Raw genomic sequence first — 24442 nt, 5'->3', positions numbered from 1 at the left:
GCTTTAACTAATGTTATCAAATACAACTTTTGATTTTAATAATGTATTAGTAAATATTGAAATTAACATTAACTAAGATTAATAAATGCTATAGAAGAATTGTTTTTCTTAGTTCATGTAACTTAAGTAGTTAACTAATGTTGACTAATAAAACCTTATTGTAAATTGTTACCATAAAAATGAATAACAGTTTTCTCTTAGTCTTATTAAGTGCAAACAATAATCAAAGTACTCTTGACCTTTTTTCCTATTATACTCAAATCGTACTGAACCGTGACCCCAAACCTGACGTGCATACTGATCCGTGACTTCTGTATACCATTACACGCCTAATAGATAGTATAAAAATAATACGTAAATGACAATGGTTTTAAAAGCTTTATGGCTTTACAGGCAGACAGGCAGGCAGACAGGTCAATGGTCAGTATCATTAGTGTGATATTCCAATACTGTACTTCCTGTGTCTCACATGCAAAACCAGAACATATATTCCTCTTTCATGTGAACGCGACTCATTTGCATGTGGTTTGATTAACATACACTTTTAATGTTTTGTGAGTTTCTGATCAGGAAGCACCTGGTGTTTGTGGAAAGTCTTCAGCCGCACGTGACTGAGAGAAGCTCTTGACAGGGAAACGAGGATATGGAGTTCGCACACGTCTGGTATGTGACGTGCTGAAGCAGCAGGTATGATGATGTCACAGAATAGTGTTTCCAGTTCACACTTCAAAACCCATAAACTGCGTGGTAGTTGAAACTAAAAAAAGAAATGTTAGAAGAGAAAGTTTCCTCTTTGTGGAAGAACAGAAACCAGCACTTCTGCTTTTTTATATCGGAAATCAAAGTACGCGCATGCATGTTTGGCTGAATCTCCTGCTTCGTTTTAAAGGGGGAAATGTTGTGAAGGGATTTTATCTGGATCTTCCCATAACATCATTTATGTTCATCATTAACTGTAATTGCGGTTTGTGGCTCTGTCCACTCATTTGGTTAGAAAATGTATTGAACGTCAGCAACGTTCTATATCTGAATGTACTCAGTGAGGCTGTGTGTGTTTCTTTGCATACTGCAATTCTTGGAACTTATTTTATTTCATTTCTATTTGCAAAAACAAACATGCTAACATGTACAAACCCAGCTAAAAGGAAACGTTCTCTCAAGGTCTCTCAAAGTTATGAACAAATGTTCTTCCAGTAACATTAATTGAATGTTCGTTCAAAGTTATCTGGTTTTTAATAATGTTCTCAAAATGTTAGCACAAAAACATTATTTATACATCGTTCATGAAGCGTTTTTTAAATGTTACTACTTGTTTCAGAATGTTCAGAGAACATTTAAAAATAACGTTCCCATAACGTTTGAACAAATGATACAATGGAATTAGAACTAAGAAAACACTTTTTAAAACATTTTAAAAACTGGACATTCACAACTTAATGGGAACATTAGCAAAACATTCTTGGAACATATTTTTGGGATCTGTGAAGATGGTGTAAATTACTGTAAAATTAATGCATGCTGGGTCATTTTCTTACGAATTACTGTGAATCAACAGCAAAATAATACTTACATCACAGTAATTTACTGCTCGTGTGTGAATTCACATGATAAAGTTATATTTAACCATGCCACTGTAAGAAAATATATTGTTTACCACTGTAAGTGTTTTGAAGTCACCATAATGGTGATCAGTGTTCCATTTGCTTGGGATCTTGGATTCTAGCCAAGTATGACAAATGAAAACATTTAAAACGATGACAACATAGAATATAAAATATGCTAAAGTTAGTCAAACTATAGTATTATTAGCATTATTTCAGCATGAAGATTTACCAATAGGGGGAGAGTGGGGTAAGATAAGCCATGTTGCTCTTTAAGATAAGAGAAAATGAGGCAGAATGAAAGTATCTAAAGTAATTTCAGGATGTTTCCTATCATTTTAAATGATAAGAATACATCTATGACAAACAGAATACATCTATGTTTCTGTCGCTCAATTTACCCCAGGTTAGGGGTAAATTGCACCATCTGGGTGTAAACTGACCATCTAACTGAATCTGAATCAAACCCATGTGAAATTTTAATGATAATTTACCTATTTTACATCCTAATTTAATAATCAAATTTCCTTTTACAAATAGTCATATTTCTTTTCTTAAAGCTAACTTAAACAACATAACACCAACCAAGTTAAGTTGAAATTTCAATATTTTTAATTGTTTGCTTTTCTGAAACAATATGTTGAACACCAAAGTTGTAACCTTCTCAAAAACAGACTAAACAGAGAGTTTGTTACATTAAATAAAAACTAAATTAGAATTAGAATGAATAAATGTCACAGGAACTAATAAACATTTTAATCAAATGGTTCTTCGCATGGTCAACCATGTTAGGCCATTAGTGACTACAGGTGGAAAGATATATATGATTATAATCTGGTGCAAAGCATCTTCTAGTTCTTATCAGCGAAGGATCTGGTGTACTTGTACATCATTCCTATTAATTAAACTCAAACAATAAATAAAAAATGATAAACTACACCAGTTGTGTAATATTACATTGAAATTATACCAGTTTATACTTCAGAGATTTAACTTAACTTTAGTGCCTCATGGTGGAGTAAGTTGAAACACAGTTACAGAATGAAATTTAAGTCATTGCCACTGTAAGAAATTATATTGTTTACCACTGTAAGTGTATTGAAGTCACCACAATGGTGATCAATGTTCCATTTGCTTAGTATGTTGGTCCTTGTATATTCATATTCAAATTTCTGTTCTAGCCAAGTCAGAAGTGTGAGAAATAAAAACATTTGTTAAAATGATGACAAGCTAGAACATAAATTACCAATAGGGGGTTAGGCCATTTTTTACTTATGTGGTCCTTAAGATAAGAGAAAATTAGGCAGAAGTGCAATAAAAGTATCTAAAGTAATTTCAGGATGTTTCCATTTTAAATGATCAGAATACATCTAAGACAAAGTCTTATAAAAATATGGCTTCTTATAAAAAGTGTTCCTGTGGCTCAATTTACCCCAAGTTGAACCGAGTCAGTGGGTAAGTTGCACAAAAGTGTACGGTTGGCAAGATACAGGGAGTGGGTCAACTTACTCACTGGCTCATCTTGCCACACTCTCCCCTGTCTTATTTTAAACTCATAATTGTTTGTAGATGGATCTTTCACAACAGTAAAGCAGCTGCAGAGATTCATCTTTGAAAGGTGTGACATCATCTTGCGACACAAGTAAATTTCTTACATGACCTAATGATGCACAGACAGTAATAATAATAATAATAATAAAAAACTCTAAACATTACAAAATAAACAACACAAACTTCAAAAAAAGAAAAATTACAAATAAGTCAAGCAGCACAGAGTACAATTGTAAAACCTTGACTAAAGTTGCATAGCAGTAAAGTACTGTAGATTTTACAGTAAATTTTTGAGAATGCAGTAGATACAAGAGAAGGCCTGCTGTGAAAGTAATGCAATTATTAACCTGGAATATACTGTAATTTCACACTAAAATATTTAATAGTGTAGCTTCATTTAGTGTGAGGAAACCTCAGATGACGGTTGTGATGAACAGATCAGTTCAGTTCTATATTATTCTATATTTCTTGTGATTTTGTGGTGGACATATTTATGATAAGCTCTTTAGATTCAGTCATCCATGCTCATTTTAGCAATGTGTAAAATGCTTCTTGAGTGTATGTGGGTGTGGGTGTATGTGGGGGTGTGTGAGTGTGTGTGTGTGAGTGTACATGTGAATAGTAGCTTCCAGTTTAGAGGTGATAAAGGTTACACAGAATCACACACACGTTTGGGCACGTGAGTATCAGAGGCCCTTGTTCGGGGTTGATGAGATCTGTTCTGGAGAACGCAACGGTTCATCAGGGTGTGTTTGAATAGAACTGATCAACCTCAGTTCTCAGGTATCAGTTCCACAAATACACAAGCTGCCATTATATTACTGAACTGAATTAAACCACAGGACCGTGCCTAGGGGCAGCTCAAATATCAGTGTAAAAAAATCTTTAGACAGAAATAAAAAACTTCCTTTGTAAGAGTCATTATTGTCGTCAGTTATTCTCTTTATTTTATCCACTACAGTCTTTCAGTGAAATACTGGAGAAAGGGCAAAATAATAATAATAATGACAGTAATAATAATAATAATAATGCTGATAATAATAATAATTATTATTATACTAATAATAATTACCTAGTTCTGCCATGAAACTCTAGATGGCACAGGCTGATAGGTCATTTGGTAGTGATCACATCATTATCTGCACAGCACAGCTGATTGGTTGCTGTTGCATCAGCGGCCAATGAGTTTGCTGCTTCTTCCCCAGCTCCACATGTGTAGATCTGCTTCAAGGGCGTAGCAGATCTATTCTGCCAAGACCAAATACATTAACATTGTCATATCCATTATCATGCCAATCTCAATTACCATACCAATCTCCTAAGAGTTGTCATGACAGAATGAGAATAATAATAATAAATCATTGTCCCACACCACAGTATTTATGCATGTTAGCTCAGCTGCACTGATGTTCATGTCATATTTTTAAACACATGCTGGAGCCGGATTCGAACCCCAGTCACCAGAACAGTTTATGGTTCACTGAAGATCAAACAAACACTGAGCAAATGAGTCTGACTGATGAACAGACCTGCTGATCGAGTGAGTCAGTGGCGCCCCCTGCTGGATACAATCAGCCATGGCGAGAAGCACAGAAACTTCACTGAACAACCAAAAACACATACAGAATCATCTTCTAAAACACCTTATCTCTCTTCATCTGCCTTGCCGTTCTTTAAAACGATCTTTATGTTCAGCGACATGAGTAATTCTAATAATGAAACATCTGATTTATGGAGACGGACAGACAGAGGGACAGAGGTGAGTGGAGGGCGGGATCTGTCTCTCTCTCGCGGGAGGGGTTTCATTGCTCCTCTGTTCCGGCTCATTCCAAACGCTGCCGCTTCCACAGGTCTGTAACTGGAGCTCATGAGGAATCCGCTGACGTTCTTCCTCAGGACTGGCAGTGAAGATGAGCGGAGAAGAGTCAGGCGTTCCTCAGGATCTGCTGGGTAAAACACTTGAGTCTCTCACACATGCTGATTTATCTCATACTGTGTGTGTGTGTGTGTGTCTGCGGACTGCACTGCTTAAACTCGCGTTTGTGCTCATTCACTCCGGAAAAGTTTTTCGATAAAGAGACTTTCATTCCGCTTTATAACTCTAAAGGTATGTTAGCTGTGGGAGGGGCCAGTTCAGACTCCGCCCACACCTGACGCTGGACGCGAGCGACGCAACAAATGCAAATGAGCCCGTTACAAACTGTGATTGACAAAAATCATGCTTTGGTCAATCTTAATTATAACGTAAAATATCATAATTATGACATAAAAAGTAGATATTATGAAATAAAGTCGAAATTGTGACAAGTTATGAGATGGAAAATCAAAATAATGAGATAAAAATCGAAATTATGACTATGAATGTTGTAATTATGACTTTTTATATCATAATTTTAAGTCTATTTCTATTTTTCTGCCATAATTATGACTTTTATGTTATTAATATGTCTTAGTATGTCATAATTATGACTTAGTAAATCATAATTTCTACTTTTTGCATAATTGACTTTTGTGTCATAATTATATCTTAGTATGTCATAATTTCTACTTTATCTCATAATTTTTGCTTTTTATGTCATGATTAATATAAAAAAAAGTCAGTAGCCTATATCATAATTGACCAAAAGTATGATTTTTTTTGTCATGTTTGTGGTGACAGGCCTAAATCTGTTTATGAGGAGATATAGATTTCATTTAAGATCAACTTTGTCTCAAATTTTTCTCCTAAATATCCTTAATAAAACCAGACACAAATGAGTCACTCGTTTCAAATATAAAGCTATAAAATGAACCATCTGAGTTGATATTGAGATCTCTTCTGAAGCTCTAGGAGAGATGAACGTGAGACACTGGAGAAACATCTGAGAAACACCGAAGTCTCCATTCACTCTCCATTGAATCTCATTGCTGTTCGTTGGTGATTGTTCTGACGCGACACGTTCAGGATCAAGACGTTCATGTCATTTGATTGATTTTGGTTCCTTTATGATTGAATCGTTAGAAGATGCAGCTCTTAATAAATTATTCTCTTCTATTAATAATATTAATATTTCAGAGATATTCTGAGAAGCTCACACTTAACCTTTCAAAACCCATTGTCTCTCTGTGTGTGTGTGTGTGTGTGTGTGTGTGTGTGTGTGTGTGTGTAGAGAGCGTTCAGGATGCCGTCGGGAAGCAGGTCAAGCTGTGTTTGGTTCAGAAGGTCAACCTGGAGGTCAAAGGTGACAAACTGGAGAGCAGAATCCTGGTGAGTAAAATGTGTTTTCTGTCCTGTTCTCTCATATTATTAACCCTAACACATAACATTACAAACTGTGATTTGAAGCAAAAAAGTATTTGAAATCAGACAAAAATACAAAAGGTACAAGACTGTGAACTTAACGACTAATGAGGGAAAGAACTACAATCCCATGACGCACTGCGATCAGCTTAATTGAATAAAAAATGGACACATATAAACCTCAAATTTAAAAATGTTGATTATATATATATATAAAAACAATATATTTTAGATTTATTGCAAAATATGCATATATATATTCAAATATTTAAGGATTTCGAGATCGTACTCGATTACGTCATTCGCATCTCTGATTGGTGGAATTTTCAAGGGTAATTTAGTCATTTTCAAGGGTAATGACTTTAAAGGTTTATCGTTAAAAGTCGAGTCAATTTCCCTGTGGAGAAAATTTATGGAGTTTTTACTGAACTGTCTGTTGTGCTCTATTGCGAGTTTATATCTCACAACTGTGAGAAAAAAGTCTGAATTAAGAGACAAATAGTTGCAATTAACTTTATATTGTGTGGCAGAAACAAGCTTCCATAGACTGTGTGTGTCGTGAGGTTTGATTTCTATACAGTTACAGTGAGTGTTTGAGAAGCTCTTCATTGTAAAACTCAGCTGTGGTACTTACACATTCTTACCCTTATTTTCCTGTCCTGACTTGACAGAGTTCTGATCCTCTGGGCATGAAACGCAAACACACACATACACACACACACACACACACACACACACACACTTTACATTCCAGGAGCCTCCACAAGATTTTGCAACTACCTCAGCACCATGATTCACGATGTTTGTCTGTGATAATAAGCTCACAAGCGTCTCAGTCAAACGGAAAGATGTTTGTTGGGTTTGTGTGTTTCATATCATCTGATGGAGTTCAACAGCAGGTCTTTAGCCATTATTCTCACTTCTGCTCTCTAAATGAATGTGTGTGTATGATGCTAATCGGTCATGAGAGGATAGCCTAACATGACTTTTCGCCTCTATTACCCTCATCACATCACTGTGATTGGCTAATAATGCTGTTTACATTTTGAGCCTTGAAATGGTGATCTGTGAGCTTTATTGAACACTCATGTTGATGAAATTAGCGGTTCCCACTCAGTCGGTACAACATGACTATGGGATATTGAGCTGTCGTGCCATTCGCTGAAGACACCTTTATTCACGATATCCTAGGTACTTTCAAAAGTCCAGAGTTCTGTGATCTTAAAGGTACACGATGTAACTTTTGGCCCTCTAGTGGGTAGAAAACAAAACTGCATGCATTTTGCAGAAGAACATTGTTTTGGTTGTGCTTCGGCGGATGAATTTGATTATCTTACTGCTCATAAAACATTCACTACTAAAGACTTAAAGGGTTAGTTCACCCAAAAAACAAATTTCATGTCGTTCCACACCCGTAAGACCTTCGTTCATCTTCAGAACACAAATTAAGATATTTTTGATGAAATCCGAGAGGTATATGACTCATCCATAGACAGCAATATAATCAACACTTTCAAGGTCCAGAAAGGTACTAAAGACATCGTTAAAACAGTCATGTGACTGCAGTGGTTCAACCTTAATGTTATGAAGAGACGAGAATACTTTTTGTGCACAAAAACAAAACAAAAATAACCACTTTATTCAACAATCTCTTCTCTTCTGTGTCGTTCTCATACGTTGTTTACGTCCAGCGCTTCCAGGTTCTACTTTAGAACGCCGACTCATTATTGATTGATTGATTGTAGGGCGATAGAAGATCAGTTAAATACACAAGAGCTGAACCATTTAGCTAAACCACAATCGATACGGAACTTAGTAATCAATATTTGATCAAATGATGACTCGGCCAATGATATTGTTGCATTTAAACATGTGCTTCAGACACCGGTCACGCTGGAGGCGTTCCCCATCGAGTCTTGTTCAGATGTAGTGTGAGTTTCCATTCAAAACAGAACAGAAAATATAGAATTTGTAAAAAATAAAATGGTCCTACTTACTTTTACCATATTCATTGTATATACATGGTGCTTCAGAGAATACCACAGTATACCATTCATCATGTCCTGTAACGGTGTAAACAATATTTGATGACTTGACAAAAGATAAAACATTTTTACACAAATATGGATTAAAATGCAAAGTAACTATATTTCTGAGATTATAAATGGACGATACTTGCTGAACTGAACATGCAATCTAATAAGGTCATGTGATGACAGTGTAGCACACAGATGTTTGAAATGTTTATTACTGCATAATGAATTCTGTTTTACATGCATTATTTTTTTTGAGTAGTATGCATTAATCTATGCCATTAATCAGATCTGAGCACATGATTAGAACTTGATTGATTGTGTTTCATTTATTTCATCGGAGTCACGCTCTTCTTCTCTGGTTTCTCCACAGGCTCTCGCTCCTCATCGAGTGTTTCTGCTGAGCACACGAGTGCCTGCTAAAGTGAGTGTGTGTGTGTGTGTGTGTTTATTTGGGCTGGTTGTTCAGGATGTGTGGTCTGTAGTTTGATCTTGTGTTTTATGTCCTCAGGTCGATCAATCCTTCAGTGTTTTTGACATTCAGAGCATCAACAGTGTTAAACAGAAGCAGGTGAACATCAACAATCACAAATGAGCTTTATTGCCACATATGCTTAAACACACAGGGATTAAACAATTTTTTAAATACTAAAAATAATACTTTTTGTTTTCTCGCATTATCAAATAAACGATAATGTGATAACATGTACAATTCATTAACTTTAGTACCACAAAAGTACTAGAAAAGTGCCTGTGAACAGTATCTCTACGTTGAAATCTTTAACTGGATTTAACAGTCGTATAATGCTGTGATGGATGTACATCACCCCCTGCAGGCCATATTGTGCTGTAACAGCTGTATGTGTGTGTGTGTGTGTGTGTGCGTGTGTGTGTGTGTGTAGCTGCTGGTGGACTATGACAGAGGGCAGCTGTCTCTGAGACTCCCGTCTGATCAGGACACTGATGATTTTATTGCACTAATAGGAACAAACATTCAGGAGATTTGTCCAGGACTCGACCCGCTGTAAGACTGTCACACACACACCGTAACTTCATACATGTGTGTGTGTGTGTGTCTTTATTTCATGTGTTTGTTCGTGTTTCAGGAGGGTAATAAAGAAGCTTGTGTTAAAGCCGGTGGAGAGAATCACCAGTTTACAGACACTCTGGGAAAATCACAGTCCAGCTGAAGCAGGACCCTGCGGTACAGAATCACACACACACACACACACACACACACACTGCTCTCGTCTGTATTAACCCTTCTCTCTCTGTGTGTGGTGTTGCAGGCGGTTTCTCGCGTCTCTACTGGTGTGTGTGCGATCAGATGGGCGTTCCCTACAGGGACGAGGTGCAGTGGGTCAGTACAGGTCTAGTCTGTCCGTCTCATCACGTCTCGTCCATGTCTCAGTGTCTGTCTCACAGCTCTGTGTTTGTTTCTGAAGGACGTGGACACCATCTATCTGTCTCAGGACACGCGGGAGCTCTGCCTGCAGGACTTTATACACCTGGACAACAGGTAACACACACCTGTAACACACCTGCCTTACTCAGGGATTACTCTATGATTTGTGTGATGCAGAAAACCCGAACGGAATTGTGGAATCCAGGTATAAAAATATAGCACAGAATGTCAAATTTTGTCAAAAGTAGGGCTGTACATTTAATCATATAGTGATATGGACTAATGTCTATAATAATAATAATAAAAGTATTAAAAACTTTAAGGGATAGTCACACAATTTTATTTCCTTTTTGATTTTAACAGTAAATCTCTTAAGCAACATTTTGTTTGCCAAAAAATAAAAGGAACTGTTTAATTTTTATTAGATTACATTTTAAAAGATTAAATGTTTTACGCCCTCATTTCTGTTGTTGATAAAAAAAAATTGTATTGGATCATAAATCCTAAACCTAACACAACGCAGAATTTCTGAAAAGATAACATTTCATAGGGCCCTATTACTGTAAAACAATTGAATGATTAAGTTCTTAAAGTTTTATGATTTCAATTGATTTTTTTTTTTTTTTTTTTTGATTTTTGTTCAAATTAAATCAAACCATTATAATGGAATAAAAAAATAAAATAAAACAGAAAACATGGAATTTGGGGGGAAAATAATATGTATTTCATAGGGCTCTAAAAATGAATTTTTGTTAAACTATTAATAAATTGTATATAAGTTTCATAATTTCAATTAATTAGACATGCTTTTTGATTGATAAGTTAACAATTAAATCAGAGTTCAGAAAAAATAAATGGAGAAAAATGAAGAATTAAAATGTCTTCTTTTACAAATGTAACCCTGGTTCCCTGAGAAGGGGAACAAGACACTGCGTTGGAACAAGACTCAATGGGGAACGCCTCCAGCGTGACCGGTGTCTGAAGCATGTGTTTAAACGACAGTCCGTGGCGTCACTACTGGTGCAGCCGCGAGTATAAAAGGCACCTGTAGTACACGTCATCCTCTTCTTTGTCTGTAGGAGATGTAAGCAAGCAAGCCTGAAGCATGGCAATGAGATTGTCTCATTCCCCTTCACAGGGAACCAGGGTTACATTTGTAAGCAAGACATTCCCTTTTGAATGGGATCTCGCACTGCGTCTGAACAAGATGTTATGGGGAACAAATACTCAATACACGGAGGGGAAATGTCTGCCAGAATGGCTGTGTCCAAGCACACGAAAAAGACATATTAACTGTGTTGAGCATGATTTGTGTTGTTGTTGTTGTTGTGTTCAGGGATCTGCTGGCCATCACTGCTGCGCTGGAGTTCAACCAGTGGTTCATCAAACTCTCCATAAAGGACTTTAAACTGGTGACTGTGTGTCTGTCAGACTCTGAAGTGCTGCTGGAGGATGATGTGCTTGTACACTAATCATGATGTGTGTGTGTGTGTGTGTGTGTGTGTGTGTGTGTGTGTGTGTAGACTGCAGATCTGTGTGATCAGATATTCAGAGTTGTGTCTCGATCTACCAGACTAGAGGAACTGACTCTGGACAACACCGGACTCAAGAGGTACACACACACACACACACACACACACAGACACGTACAGTATATTCACATAAACGTTTTAGTCTGTTTTACTCTACATGTTTCCGTGTTTGTGTGTTTCAGTGATTTCGCTCAGAGGTTTGCTGCTGCGTTGAGTCAGAATCCAAACTCAGCATTAAACACGATCAGTCTGACCAACAACTGTATTGAAGATAAAGGTACAACACACACACACACACACACATACACTAGGAAATAAATCTAATTGTGATTAAAATTTAAAATACGGAACAGTTCCATGTTAGGTTAACAATCTGGCTTCCTGTTCCCTGTTAATGTTCCTGTCAGGTTCTCTTAAAGTCATGAACAAACATTCTTCCAGTAACATTAATAGAACGTTTGTTCAGAGTTATCTGCTCTTTAATAATGTTCTCAAAACATTCAAAAGTAACGTTCCTGTGTGTGATTGACAGGTGTCATGTTTCTGAGCGCTGCACTGTCCAAACTCACACCTGGACTGAAACAGCTGGACCTGTCCAAGAACTCACTGTCAGCTAAAGGTACACACACACACACACACGAACATTCAGCACATTTGAAGTGTGTCCTTCACATCCTCCAATCACTCACAATCCTTTGCACACATCCCAGTTCACAAAGAAGAACTGATGGAAATGAGTTTGTACTGAGCTCGAGTTCATTCTGAAATGAGACTTTAAACAGAAGAAACAGAAGTTGAGCTCGTCTTTTCTTCTCTATTGTGCCATGTATCCCAGTGAAACGCTTCTCAAACAAGAACAAATGTAGGGCGGGGCTTGATTTTGTCTGTGAGGAATTGATTGGATGGTTGTGGTTTACTATTGGTGGATCTCATGTGAGTGACAGGTTGCCCCGCCCTCATCATCAGAGAAGAGAAGAGATGCTGCAAGAGGGAGGAGAAGATATTCTGATTCAAGATTACCAGGAACATGAATTTAAAACAATAATGATGTGCACCGATAAATCACACTGCAATATTCTATAAAAAAAAAAAAAAAAAAAACTGAATTGTATATTTTCATTTCATGGAGACTTGAAAACATTGTTTTCTTTTGTTTGGTTGTAAATTAATCATATATAGCTAAACTTTCTAAGATTATCAGCCACTGTACTGCATTAATAGAAAGACGGTTAATATAAAGATTTATAATATTAAAAGTATTTTTCCTGATTTTATTTTTTTATAGTTTTTTTCGTTATATTAATAGAAAACCTTGTGTTTGAGAAGCACCTGCAGTCATCATGTTGTGTTCATTGTGTTCATTGTGTGTGTCCGTGTGTGTGTGTGTGTGTGTGTGTGTGTGTGTGTGTGTTCTCAGGTGTGAATGTTCTGGCTCAGTGTTTCTGCTCCACGTCACTCACACACCTGAATCTGTCTGGAAACACACTCAGAGGAGAGGACATGCCTGTATGTACACACACACACACACACACACACACACACACATTATTTTATGTCATGTGAATTAGTGTGTGTTGTTGTGTGTTTGTAGCACCTGTGGAGTTTCCTGTCTCAGCCCAACCATCTGCACACACTCGACCTGTCGAACAGCGAAGCTTCCCTCGACCTGGTCAGACACACACAACCACATGATCACACGATCACACAACCACATGATCACATGATCACATGATCACACGATCACATGATCACATGATTACATGACACATGGCTCTCAGACTGGGGTCCGGGGCCCTCAGGGGCCGCAAGCAGTGGTGGGGGGTCCGGGGAAACTGTGTAAAAACTTAAATAAATAAATAAATAATTTAAAAAGATTAAACTAACATAAATAATTTGATTAAATAACAAAAATAAATAAATAAATAAATAAAAATTTATTTACATAATTAAATTAATAAATTTGATGAATAAGTTGATAATAATAAATAAAATATGATGTAAATAAAAAATAAAATCAAAAAATTAAATTAAGCAATTCAAATAATATGCATTTGATTAAAATAAAGAAATTGATAACAAAAAAATATTATTTGATTTAAATAAATAAATAACACATCTACAGTACTATGAGGAGTAGAAAGAATGATGAAATGTAATAGAAGCTAAATATTAGTTATTACTAATATTAATACTAATAATAATTAGTCTTTATACATAAAAGTATATAACGTCCTTACAGATTTGAGGATGATCATGTCTGTGTGTCTGTGAATCTGAGCGATTGAGAAGCCCCGTCATGTTACTGTAATCAGAAACTGTGTTCTTCAGGTGTGTTCTTCACTGCTGCGCGGCTCTCTCAAACACCTGACCGTTCTCAACATGTCCAGAAGTGTCTTCAGTTACAAGTACAACAAACACACACACACACACACACACACACACACAGGTGCAGGATTCAGGTGTTTCAGCCTGATGTTTTGTGCTGCAGGAGAGGGAAAGAGCTGCCATCCTCCTTCAAGCAGTTCTTCAGCAGTGCTTCGTCCCTCAAGAACATCTGCCTGTCTGGAACCAAACTACCTGCTGAAGGACTCAAGTGAGTCTCAGTCTGTCCGTCCACTCAGACTCATGATCATGTTCTGCTGATGTTCTTCTGGTATTCTTCTCATATTCAGCTGATATTCTTCTGATGTTTTTCTGATGTTCTTCTGCTGTTCTTCTGATGTTTTTCTGGTGTTCTGTTGATGTTCTTCTGATGTTCTGCTGATGATCATCTGATATTCTTCTGATGTTCTTCTGATGTTCTGCTGATGTTCTGCTGATATTTTTCTGATGTTCTTCTGGTGTTCTTCTGATGTTCTTCTGATGTTCTGGTGTTCTTCTGACGTTCTGCTGATGTTCTTCTGATGTTCTTCTGATCTGATGATGCTTTTCTGGTGTTCTGTTGATGTTCTTCCGATGTTCTTCTGATATTCTGCTGATGTTCTTCTGATGTTTTGCTGGTGTTCTTCCAATGTTCTTCCGATGTTCTGCTGATATTCTGCTGATGTCTGATGTGTTTAGAGCTCTGCTGCTTGGTCTGGCCTGTAACTCAAACCTGAGAGACATCGCTCTGGACATCAGCGGCTGTGAGGTACCGTACCACACCCAACCTTCTCTAGGGCCACACCATTTGAGGGAAAACTCCAATTGCGTTTAAATTGGATTTTTGCAGTTTGTCTGAGTTCGTTCTGACACACACAGGTTGTGTGTTCCTCACCTGTTGTTGTTCTTGTGTTTAGTTGCGGTCAGCAGGCGCTCAGATTCTGGAGGGCTGCATCGCTGAGATCCCAAACATTACCAGCCTGGATGTGTCTGACAACGGTTAATAACACACACACACTCACACACACACACACACACACACACACGGGTGTCAGTGTTGATTCAGTACTCTGGTGTGTTTGTGTCGCAGGGCTGGACTCGGATCTGTCCACGCTCCTCGTGTGGCTCGGGAAGAACCGCTCCATCAAACACTTGTCCATCGGCAGGAACTTCAGCAACATCAAAACCAAGTGAGACTCAGTTTGGAGCTCATGTGACGCTCACAGTTCAGTTCAGTTACATTTACAGTGACATTCGTGCAGTTGGCAGACACTTTTATTTCTGAATGTGTGTGTTTTCAGGAATCTCGGGCAGGTTCTGGTCTCTGTGGTCCACATGATTCAGGAAGAGGATTCTGTGAGTCTGTAGATCCGTCACGTTTGAGATCTCCTCTAACCTCTTAACTTAATCACACATTAGAGTAATCATCATAAGTTACGCATCATTCGAAACGCATCATTTTACCTGTGTGTGTGTGTGTGTGTGTGTGTGTGTGTAGCCGCTGGCGTCTCTGTCTCTGGCCGACTCGCGTCTGAAGGCCGATCTGTCAGGTGGTTCTGAACGCTCTGGGCGGGAACAGCAGTCTGACCCATCTGGACATCAGCGGGAACAACATGGGCGACTTTGGGGCGAAGATGCTGGCCAAAGCTCTGCAGATCAACACCAAACTCAGGTGACGCACACGTCTGATAGTTGCTCATTCACATTTAGTACACCACTCCCTGACATGCTTGATTCTGATTGGTCAGTCATGACATTCCGAGGTCAGCTATTCGCTGATAATGGTGTCGTCATCCGGGTTATTGAGGCTGGCGCTCTCTATCACACCGCTCTCTCTTGTTTCATTCAGAAGCTGCTCGCTAGTAACAGAAGCTCTGTGTGTTTCAGGACGTTGATCTGGGACCGTAACTGTGTCAGCGCTCAGGGGCTACAGGACATGGCTGCTGCTCTGGAGAAGTGTGTAGCTACTTCCTGTGTGTGTGTGTGTGTGTGTGTGTGAGAGAATCCTGAGTGAACTCAGTGAATCATGGTTCATTAGAGTTCTAAACTCTTACTGGAAGCAGAAAGCACAGTCACATTAGGAACATTAATAATTAATTAAATGAATTAATAAATGGACACTGATGTTCAGTATTGTCTGCAGGAATTACACCATCAGGTTCATGCCGGTTCCCATCACAGACGCGGCTCAAGCTCTGAAGAACAGCCCGGAGAAAACTGAAGACGCCCTTCTCAAGGTCAGCAACACAAACACACTCTAAACCAGAGTTAAAGGGTTAGTTCACACAAAAAATGTAAATTCTGTCATTAATTACTCTCCCTCATGTCGTTCCACACCTGTAAGACCTTCCTTCATCTTCAGAACACAAATTAAGATATTTTTGATGAAATCTGAGAGGTATATGACTCGTCCATAGACAGCAATATAATCAACACTTTCAAGGTCCAGAAAGGTACTAAAGACATCGTTAAAACAGTCATGTGACTGCAGTGGTTCAACCTTAATGTTATGAAGAGACGAGAATACTTTTTGTGCACAAAAACAAAACAAAAATAATGACTTTATTCAACAATCTCTTCTCTTCTGTGTCGTTCTCATACGTTGTTTACGTCCAGCACTTCCAGGTTCTCCGTCAGAACGCCGACTCATTATTGGCCGGTCCTGCGTCAGCATCACACACATGCATCGTGCTGATCACATGACCAGCTTTGGCCAATACTCTGAGCCGGCGTTCGGACATAAACACGGAAGCTACACTGCATCACCTGCGTAAGATAATGACAGGGAAGAGAAGAGATTGTTGAATAAAGTTGTTATTTTTGTTTTGTTTTTGCGCACAAAAAGTATTCTCGTCTCTTCATAACATTAAGGTTGAACCACTGCAGTCACATGACTGTTTTAACGATGTCTTTAGTACCTTTCTGGACCTTGATTATATTGCTGTCTATGGGCGAGTCATATACCGCTCAGATTTCATCAAAAATATCTTAATTTGTGTTCTGAAGATGAACGAAGGTCTTACAGGTGTGGAACGACATGAGGGAGAGGAATTAATGACAGAAATTACATTTTTGGGCGAACTAACCCTTTAATATAGACGCACACACAAACACGGCCCACAACAGAAGATGCTCTTTTTATTCTGTCATGATGAACCACGATGTTCTGTGTGTGTGTGTGTGTGTGTAGATGGAGCAGTATCTGCTGCGTAACCATGAGAGCAGGCGATATCTGCAGGATCAGGCCTTCCGGCTGCAGCAGGGCTTCAGCACCAGCACAACACAACAGGTGGCTGATGGGACGGAGATCTACTCAACTCACACTTTAACTGGAAACACACAGTGTTTATTATTTGACTGATATGATCATATATGAGATGACGGATCCGTCTGTCAGTGGTGTGTGTTGACGAACGCTATCTCATCCATCTGTGTGTGTGTAGATGATGTCGCAGGTGTGTGTGCAGGTCCAGGATCAGTTGAACTCTCTTTGCTTCAGTAAGAGTGACAGAGTTCAGCAGGACATGAAGGCGGCCGAGAGCCTGATGAGAGACGCCAAGAGCTCCACAACAGTGAGAGACACACACACACACACACACACACACACACACACACAATGCGCTTTGGTTGGCTGGAGCAGTGTGTTGTGATTGGTCTAGCACTTTGACTGTTTTCATGCTCAAACAGCAACACTGAAGATGAACTGTATCTCTGTAAAGCATCACGTTCTGTCTGTCTGTAGCTGCTGCGCAGTCTGTATGACCAGCGCTCAGGCGGGCGAGCGGCGTGCGTCAGTGACGGGTCAGCGGGCGTGTGTGTGCAGCAGGTGCAGGAGAAACTGTGTTCAGTGGCAGGAGAGCTCAGTGTGCTCATAGACCAGCAGCTGCAGGTACACACACACACACGCTGAACATCATCTCTGACGGCTGAGAAACTCACTGAGTGTGTGTGTGTGTGTGTGTGTGTGTGTGTGTGTTCAGGGTTTGCTGGTGTCGATGTTGGATACGGCGCAGAGTGTGTGTCCTCACGTCATGCAGCAGGCGCGTTTGCGTGAGGATCTTCTACACGCCAGCGAGGGGAGGACGAGTGTGTCGAAAGCCTTCATCACCTCCACCCTGCTGGAGCAGTCGGCCATCGACATCATCAATAAGATCAGGTCAGCTCACGCTTACATGAGTGTTCACACTAACATCAGGGTTAGACATCTGACGCCTGCTGAGATGATAATTCATTAAAACACATACTGTATGCTCACGGTTCCCTGATGCTGGTTAAGGGTCACATGACGTGCAGCTAAACGAATAAAATATTTCATTGTTTTTAGTAAGTTGTTCTAATTTTAGTTTTTATTTTAAAATCGTTTATTTTAATTTAGCATTTTTTATATAATATTTATTTAATATTTTTTAATAAGTGATTTAATTTTGATGATTGTTTTTATGTAAAAATTGTGTTTCATTTTGATTGTTTTCATTTTTATGATTTAATTTTCAGTGAGGTTATTATTTTAAAATGATGCACTTATTTTTGTTTTTTTATGACTTACTTGATTTTTGTAAGTGTTTTATTTTGATTCTGATTTAATTCATGTAAGGGTCACATGACATGCAGCTAAACAAATACAATACTTCATTGTTTTTAGTAAGTGTTGTAATTTTAGTTTTTATTTTAAAATCATTTAATTTTGCATTTTTATTTAATAATTTTTTTAGTAAGTGATTTATTTTGATTGTTTTTATTTTAAAATTGTGTTCTAATTTTGCATTTTTTGTGATTAAGTTTTAGTAATTGTTTTTATTTTTATGATTTAATTTTTAGTGAGTATTTTATTTTTTTTTTTCATTTTAAAATGATGTATTTTTATGATTTAATTCATTTTTGTGTTTCATTTTGTTTCAATTTTATATTGTAGAATTACGTATTTTAATTTAGCATTTTGATAATTTAATGAATCTTTTTATTTTATTTTGATTTTCATTTTAAAATAATTTTAATTTGCCATTTTTATGATTACATTATTAGCTTTTCATCAACTCATGAAGCTCATTATGTGAAACCCTGAACTTCAATAATTTAAGTCAATTTTCTAATCCTCAGCGTCTTTATTAGCTTAATGTTGCTTGAAGTTTTGAAAGGTTAACATGATGTTGTTGTTGTTGTGTGTGTGTGTGTGTGTGTGTGTGTGTGTGTGTGTGTGTGTGTGTGTGTGTGTGTGTGTGTTTTCAGTGAGGTGAAGCTCAGTATGGCGTCGTGTCTCTCTGAATACATCACTGATGAGATCTTACAGTCTCTCTCTCACTCTCAACACACACTGGTGAGATTTAGACACACAAAACTACACATCATCAGTGTTCGTGTGTGTGCACTTCATTCACACGTGTGTGTGTGTGTGTGTGTGTGTGTGTGTGTCAGGCAGGTCATCTGAGCAGGAAAGGTCAGCAGCCGCTGCTCCATCATGAATCACAGGAGACAGAAGTTCTAGACGAGACAGAAATGCAGACAAACAACCTGATGCCAGCAGAACCAGAACCAGAGCCACAGGTACTCACACACATTTTCTCTTCAGTGAAATAATACAGTGATCACGAGCTCCAAAAAAACACACATCATGTTCATGCTGTATATTTGCATATGCATAAAATGAGATCTGAGTGTTAATATCAGATGAACTCTGACCCGTGTCTCCAGCGGACACATAGAGCCAAGAGGAAGAGCATTCACAGCAGGATGTTCAGACCCATGTCCGCCGCATTCGGTACTCGTCACCAACACCGCTCAGATTCCATTGCTCTCGTTAGTGTTTCTTAATTACAGCTGGTTAATTGTGTGTTTCTGGTGTGTGTGTCAGAGCTGGACTTTGATCTGTGTAAGGCGTTAGAGGACGTGTCCTTCTGTGTGGACGATCTGCCTCTGCCGCCGCCCCTGACCCCGTCCCCTTCACAGCCAATGTCCCCGCCCCCTGTGGAGGCGGAGCTACCGCAGCCTGAGCCTGTGAGCTTCAGCGACCTGCCCACCAGGGACACGCCCACTCTACAGCACATCACCAAATACAGGCCGCGGCGGACCAAGAAGGCCAAACCCAGCAGAGCCGCCGTAAGACACAAACACACACAGTTAAATGACTTGACAGGAATGAAATGTTTCAGGTTGGAGGTGAAGGTTCATGTTCAGTGTGAATCATCCTCATAGACAGGCTTATTAAACGCCTCTGTTTTCTCAGTGTCAGCCAATCAGCACAGACGCTGCGCAGGAAGTGGATCAGAGCAGCTCTCTGGATGAAGGCGTGCCGGAGTTCTACTCCAAAAAAGTCACCAACATCGCAGCCAAGTAAGATGTGAGACCTGTGAGGAGGAGTGTTTATGGTGGACTCGGCCTGACGCTCGTTCTGTTTGTAGAGTGTCTGCTGCGGACGCAGAGAAGAGCAGAGATTCTCGTCTGAGCGGCTTCTTCAGCCTCATCAAGCATCGCGCCTCGACGAAAGCCACGCCCACCAGCCCCACCCCCATCCCCACGGCAACCACGACAACGGTCTCCGTGACAGCGACAGAAACGGACGCCCCGCCCCCAGAGCCGGCTGTGAACCCAGAGCCTGTTGCGCCTGAGGTCAAAGGTCACGTGCAGGAGGGCGTCAAACGCGGCAGTCCGCTGACGGGGCATCACATGGGTGTGCAGGTGCTGGGCAACGACCTGCTGGCTGAGATACGAGCCAAACAAGAGAAACGCAAGAAGGTGAGATTCATACATACAGTGAAACTAGAGTCCCTAACACTGTGATCAAATTCAGTTTGAGCACATATAGATTTGATTAAAAACTGCTGCGTGACATCAGTGATTGTGCTGACTGATGGTGATGTCACTCGCAGGCAGGCGTGTCTCCATCTGCTGCATCCAAGGCTGACGCTCCTGATGAAGGTGATGTCTGTGTCCGTCAGTCATTGTGTTTTTAAGATGATGATGATGATGATGATGATGATGGTGATGATGTGTGAGTCTAAAGTTTGTGTACATTTACTGACAGAACACCAGAGCAGCTGCATAGCAACACCCTGTTAACCACCCAGAACACCCTAGCAATCACATTCCAACACCCTAGCAACCTCCTAGAACACCATGCTGTAGCGACCACATAGCAACCTCATAGTAACCACCAGAACACCATAGCAACCGCATAGCAACACCCTAGGAACCTCTTAGAAACCACTAAGAACACCATAGCAATGGCATAACAACACCCAAGCAACCTCCTAGAACACCATGATGTAGCAACTGCATGGCAACCTCTTAGTAACCAACCCAGAACACCCTAGCAATTGCATAGCAACCTCCTAACGACATCCTAGAACACCATGCTGTAGCAACTGCATAGCAACCTCCTAGTAACCACCCACTACACCCTAGCCAACCCCATAGCAACCACCAGGAATACCCTAGCCGACACATAGCAACACCCTAGCAACCTCCCAGAACACCATGCTGTAGCAATCACGTAGCAATCTTCTAGTAATCACTCAGAACACACTAGCAATCACATAGCAACACCCTAGCAACCTCCCAGCACACCATGCTGTAGCAACCGCATTAGCAACCTCCTGGTAACCACCCAGAACACCCTAGCAATCGCATAGCAACACCCTAGCAACCTCCCAGCACACCATGCTGTAGCAACCACATAGTAACTTCCTAGCAACCACCCAGAGCACCATAGCAACCGCATAGCAACCTCATAGTAACCACCAGAACACCCTAGCAACCGCATAGCAACACCCTAGGAACCTCTTAGAAACCACTAAGAACACCATAGCAATGGCATAGCAACACCCGAGCAACCTCCTAGAACACCATGATGTAGCAACTGCATGGCAACCTCTTAGTAACCAACCCAGAACACCCTAGCAATTGCATAGCAACCTCCTAACGACATCCTAGAACACCATGCTGTAGCAACTGCATAGCAACCTCCTAGTAACCACCCACTACACCCTAGCCAACCCCATAACAACCACCAGGAATACCCTAGCCGACACATAGCAACACCCTAGCAACTTCCCAGAACACCATGCTGTAGCAATCACGTAGCAATCTTCTAGTAATCACTCAGAACACACTAGCAATCACATAGCAACTCCTTAGCAACCTCCTAGAACACCATGCTGTAGCAACCGCATTAGCAACCTCCTAGTAACCACCCAGAACACCCTAGCAATCGCATAGCAACACCCTAGCAACCTCCCAGTACACCATGCTGTAGCAACCACATAGTAACTTCCTAGCAACCACCCAGAGCACCGTAGCAACCGCATAGCAACCTCCTAGTAACCACCCAGAACACCCTAGCAATCGCATAGCAACACAACTCCTAGAACACCATGCTGTAGCAACTGCATAGCAACCTCCTAGCAAACCACCCAGAACACCCTAGCAACCGCATAGCAACCTCCTAGAACACCATGCTGTAGCAACTGCATAGCAACCTCCTTGTAACCACCCAGAGCACCCTAGCAATCACATAGCAACCTCCTAGCAACCACCCAGAATATGTGTTTTTCTGATAGACTGTACGGCCATCAAAACCTTTAAACTTCAAGCTTCAAAGGGGCTGTATGTAAGAATTTTGATGAATTAATTGCTTTTTTTTTGCCAACATGTGAACAACTTGCAATGAAACTAAAAAAATCAAGACCTTCCTGTCTGTGAAAGCCTGAGACTGACTTTTATGTGAAAACATCCACATCTCTGTGATCAGATGCTTTCTGAACTGCTGTTTTCTCACCGCTGCCATTTTTGTTGTTGTGTTTATTCTGTTATTGAGAGGAAAGCGCGGCACATATTTACATATTCATCTAGCCGTCGCTCTCAGCAGCGTGGACCGCGCCGGGATGTTTGTTAACAGTATATCACTGCAAAGGTGTTTCCAACTTCTTTTCCTTCTAAGCGAAGAACGTAAGAGAACTTCACTGTGAGTATACTGGGCTTTGAAGTCTCTTGTGCGTCACGTGTGCATGAGTGCTGAAGCTGCAGTTCACTTAACGGCCACCGGTGTCGCTAATAACAAGGGTTTCTGAACTGTACATACAGCCCCTTTAAAACTACTTCAAAATACTTCAAGCTGAAAACCTTCAGACTTCAAACTTTCCAGTCAGGCTTTCTCAAGCCAACATCAGAGTTATTTATATTTACAATCTGTGATTGTGCAGGTGGAGATCATGGACACGCGACACCAGCGGTCCAGAAGGAGGCTCAAGATGAACCTGCAGCCAGAAAACTCAAACACACACCTGCACACACACACATACCTGCACACACACACACACTTGAACACACACACACACCTGAACACACACACACAGCTGAACACACACACACAGCTGAACACACACCGTCATCAGAGCGCCACTCCAGCCGTCCGTCAGTGTCGTTCAGCTCCCCCGACTGCATCAGTGAGTCCCCCCCGCGGGTGATGCTGTCAGTCACTGAGGAGGCGGAGCCGGGTCCTGTCACTCACAGCACAGAGGGAGGAGCCTCACCTGACCCCCGTGAGTTCATCATCTGATCTGAACCATCCTGAAGTTGTTTTGTGCTTTATTCGGTTTTCTGTTCAAATGTGTTCCTTATTTTTAAATCAGATCAATAATGTTCTGCTTAAATGATCAGAAAGACACATTGTCGGTTGTGTGTGCAGCTCCGGAGTCTCCGGCTGACGTCAGTGTGTTCGACACACACACCGCACCCACACTGACCGTCAGTCGCTCCATATCCTGCGGTCACCCCAGGACCGACCCAGAGGAGGGCGACACTGAGCGCCAGCGCACCAATTCCCTCCCCACAGCCGCTCCGGCCAATCACAGCTCTTGATCACTTCTGATTGACTGATGTCTAACTCTGCTCAGACTGAAGCAGTGGCTTCTACTGTACTTTATATGTTTTTAACAATGTTTTTTAAGCATAATTAAATCATTTCTAGTTAAATGCAAACCATGAGCGAGAACAGATGCATGATTGAGCGAGATCAGTGTTTCTAAACAAGGGGCTTAAAATAGATTACTTAAGATTACAAGATTACTTAAAATATTTATAAAATTGAAATTGTGTATTAAAAATGATATGCTAAAAACAAAAAAATCAAATATTTTCCTCCCAACCAGTGTTATTTTCATATAATTGAGATACAATTATAGTCTTTTTTTAACAATTTGAATTTTCCGTTTAATTTTTTTGATTTTGTCATTTAAAAAAAAAATATATATATATATAGTTTATATTAATTTTTATTTCATTGATTAGTACATCAAGCTAGGGTTAGAGTTAGTCATATTTCAGTTAATGTTTAATGTTATGTTGTGTTATGGATTCAGCTGACTGTAATAACCCTGTTTTCACTGAAGAACACTGAATCAGAATCTGGAATCACAAAATCAACTGTTGTTAATTACTTTAATATATCAACACTCACAGATTTTGTTAATAAAAAAGTTTGAAATCATTCAGCCATGTCATAATTTCAGCAGTGTGAGATTCTGATGTAAAATGAGTATAAAATCAAAAAAATCCTAACATAAACTTTTGATTATTATAAATAATCATTTAATTTTCAGTACAGTCATAATCTCAGTATCTAACACTGTTTCATTTACTATATATATATATATATATATATATATATAATTTTTTTTTTTTTTTTT

General features: G+C 39.7%; 1 protein-coding gene across 1 annotated transcript; it reads left to right on the top strand.

The window, feature by feature from the left end:
* The first annotated feature begins 669 nt into the window (after positions 1-669).
* Positions 670-24243, top strand: LOC127501233 (F-actin-uncapping protein LRRC16A). The gene is given in 38 exon segments (XM_051873143.1): positions 670-687; positions 5003-5102; positions 6302-6399; positions 8839-8889; positions 8977-9036; positions 9368-9489; positions 9572-9669; positions 9755-9825; positions 9911-9984; positions 11207-11282; positions 11394-11482; positions 11585-11679; positions 11935-12021; positions 12820-12908; positions 12994-13071; positions 13731-13807; positions 13891-13995; positions 14463-14532; positions 14681-14762; positions 14854-14953; positions 15065-15119; positions 15262-15312; positions 15314-15435; positions 15651-15719; positions 15907-16000; positions 16954-17052; positions 17207-17335; positions 17506-17652; positions 17744-17919; positions 18990-19077; positions 19176-19304; positions 19452-19518; positions 19612-19856; positions 19984-20090; positions 20159-20492; positions 20627-20675; positions 22958-23296; positions 23443-24243. Coding segments are annotated over 37 exon segments (4035 nt in total). The 5' UTR covers positions 670-687; positions 5003-5062; the 3' UTR covers positions 23616-24243.
* Positions 24244-24442: the final 199 nt, after the last annotated feature.

This window comes from Ctenopharyngodon idella, chromosome 19, assembly GCF_019924925.1.
Source record: "Ctenopharyngodon idella isolate HZGC_01 chromosome 19, HZGC01, whole genome shotgun sequence".
In the NCBI taxonomy this organism is placed as follows: Eukaryota; Metazoa; Chordata; class Actinopteri; order Cypriniformes; family Xenocyprididae; genus Ctenopharyngodon; species Ctenopharyngodon idella.
The sequence above is the reverse complement of the archived record's forward strand: the minus strand, read 5'-3'. Positions and strand labels throughout refer to the sequence as shown.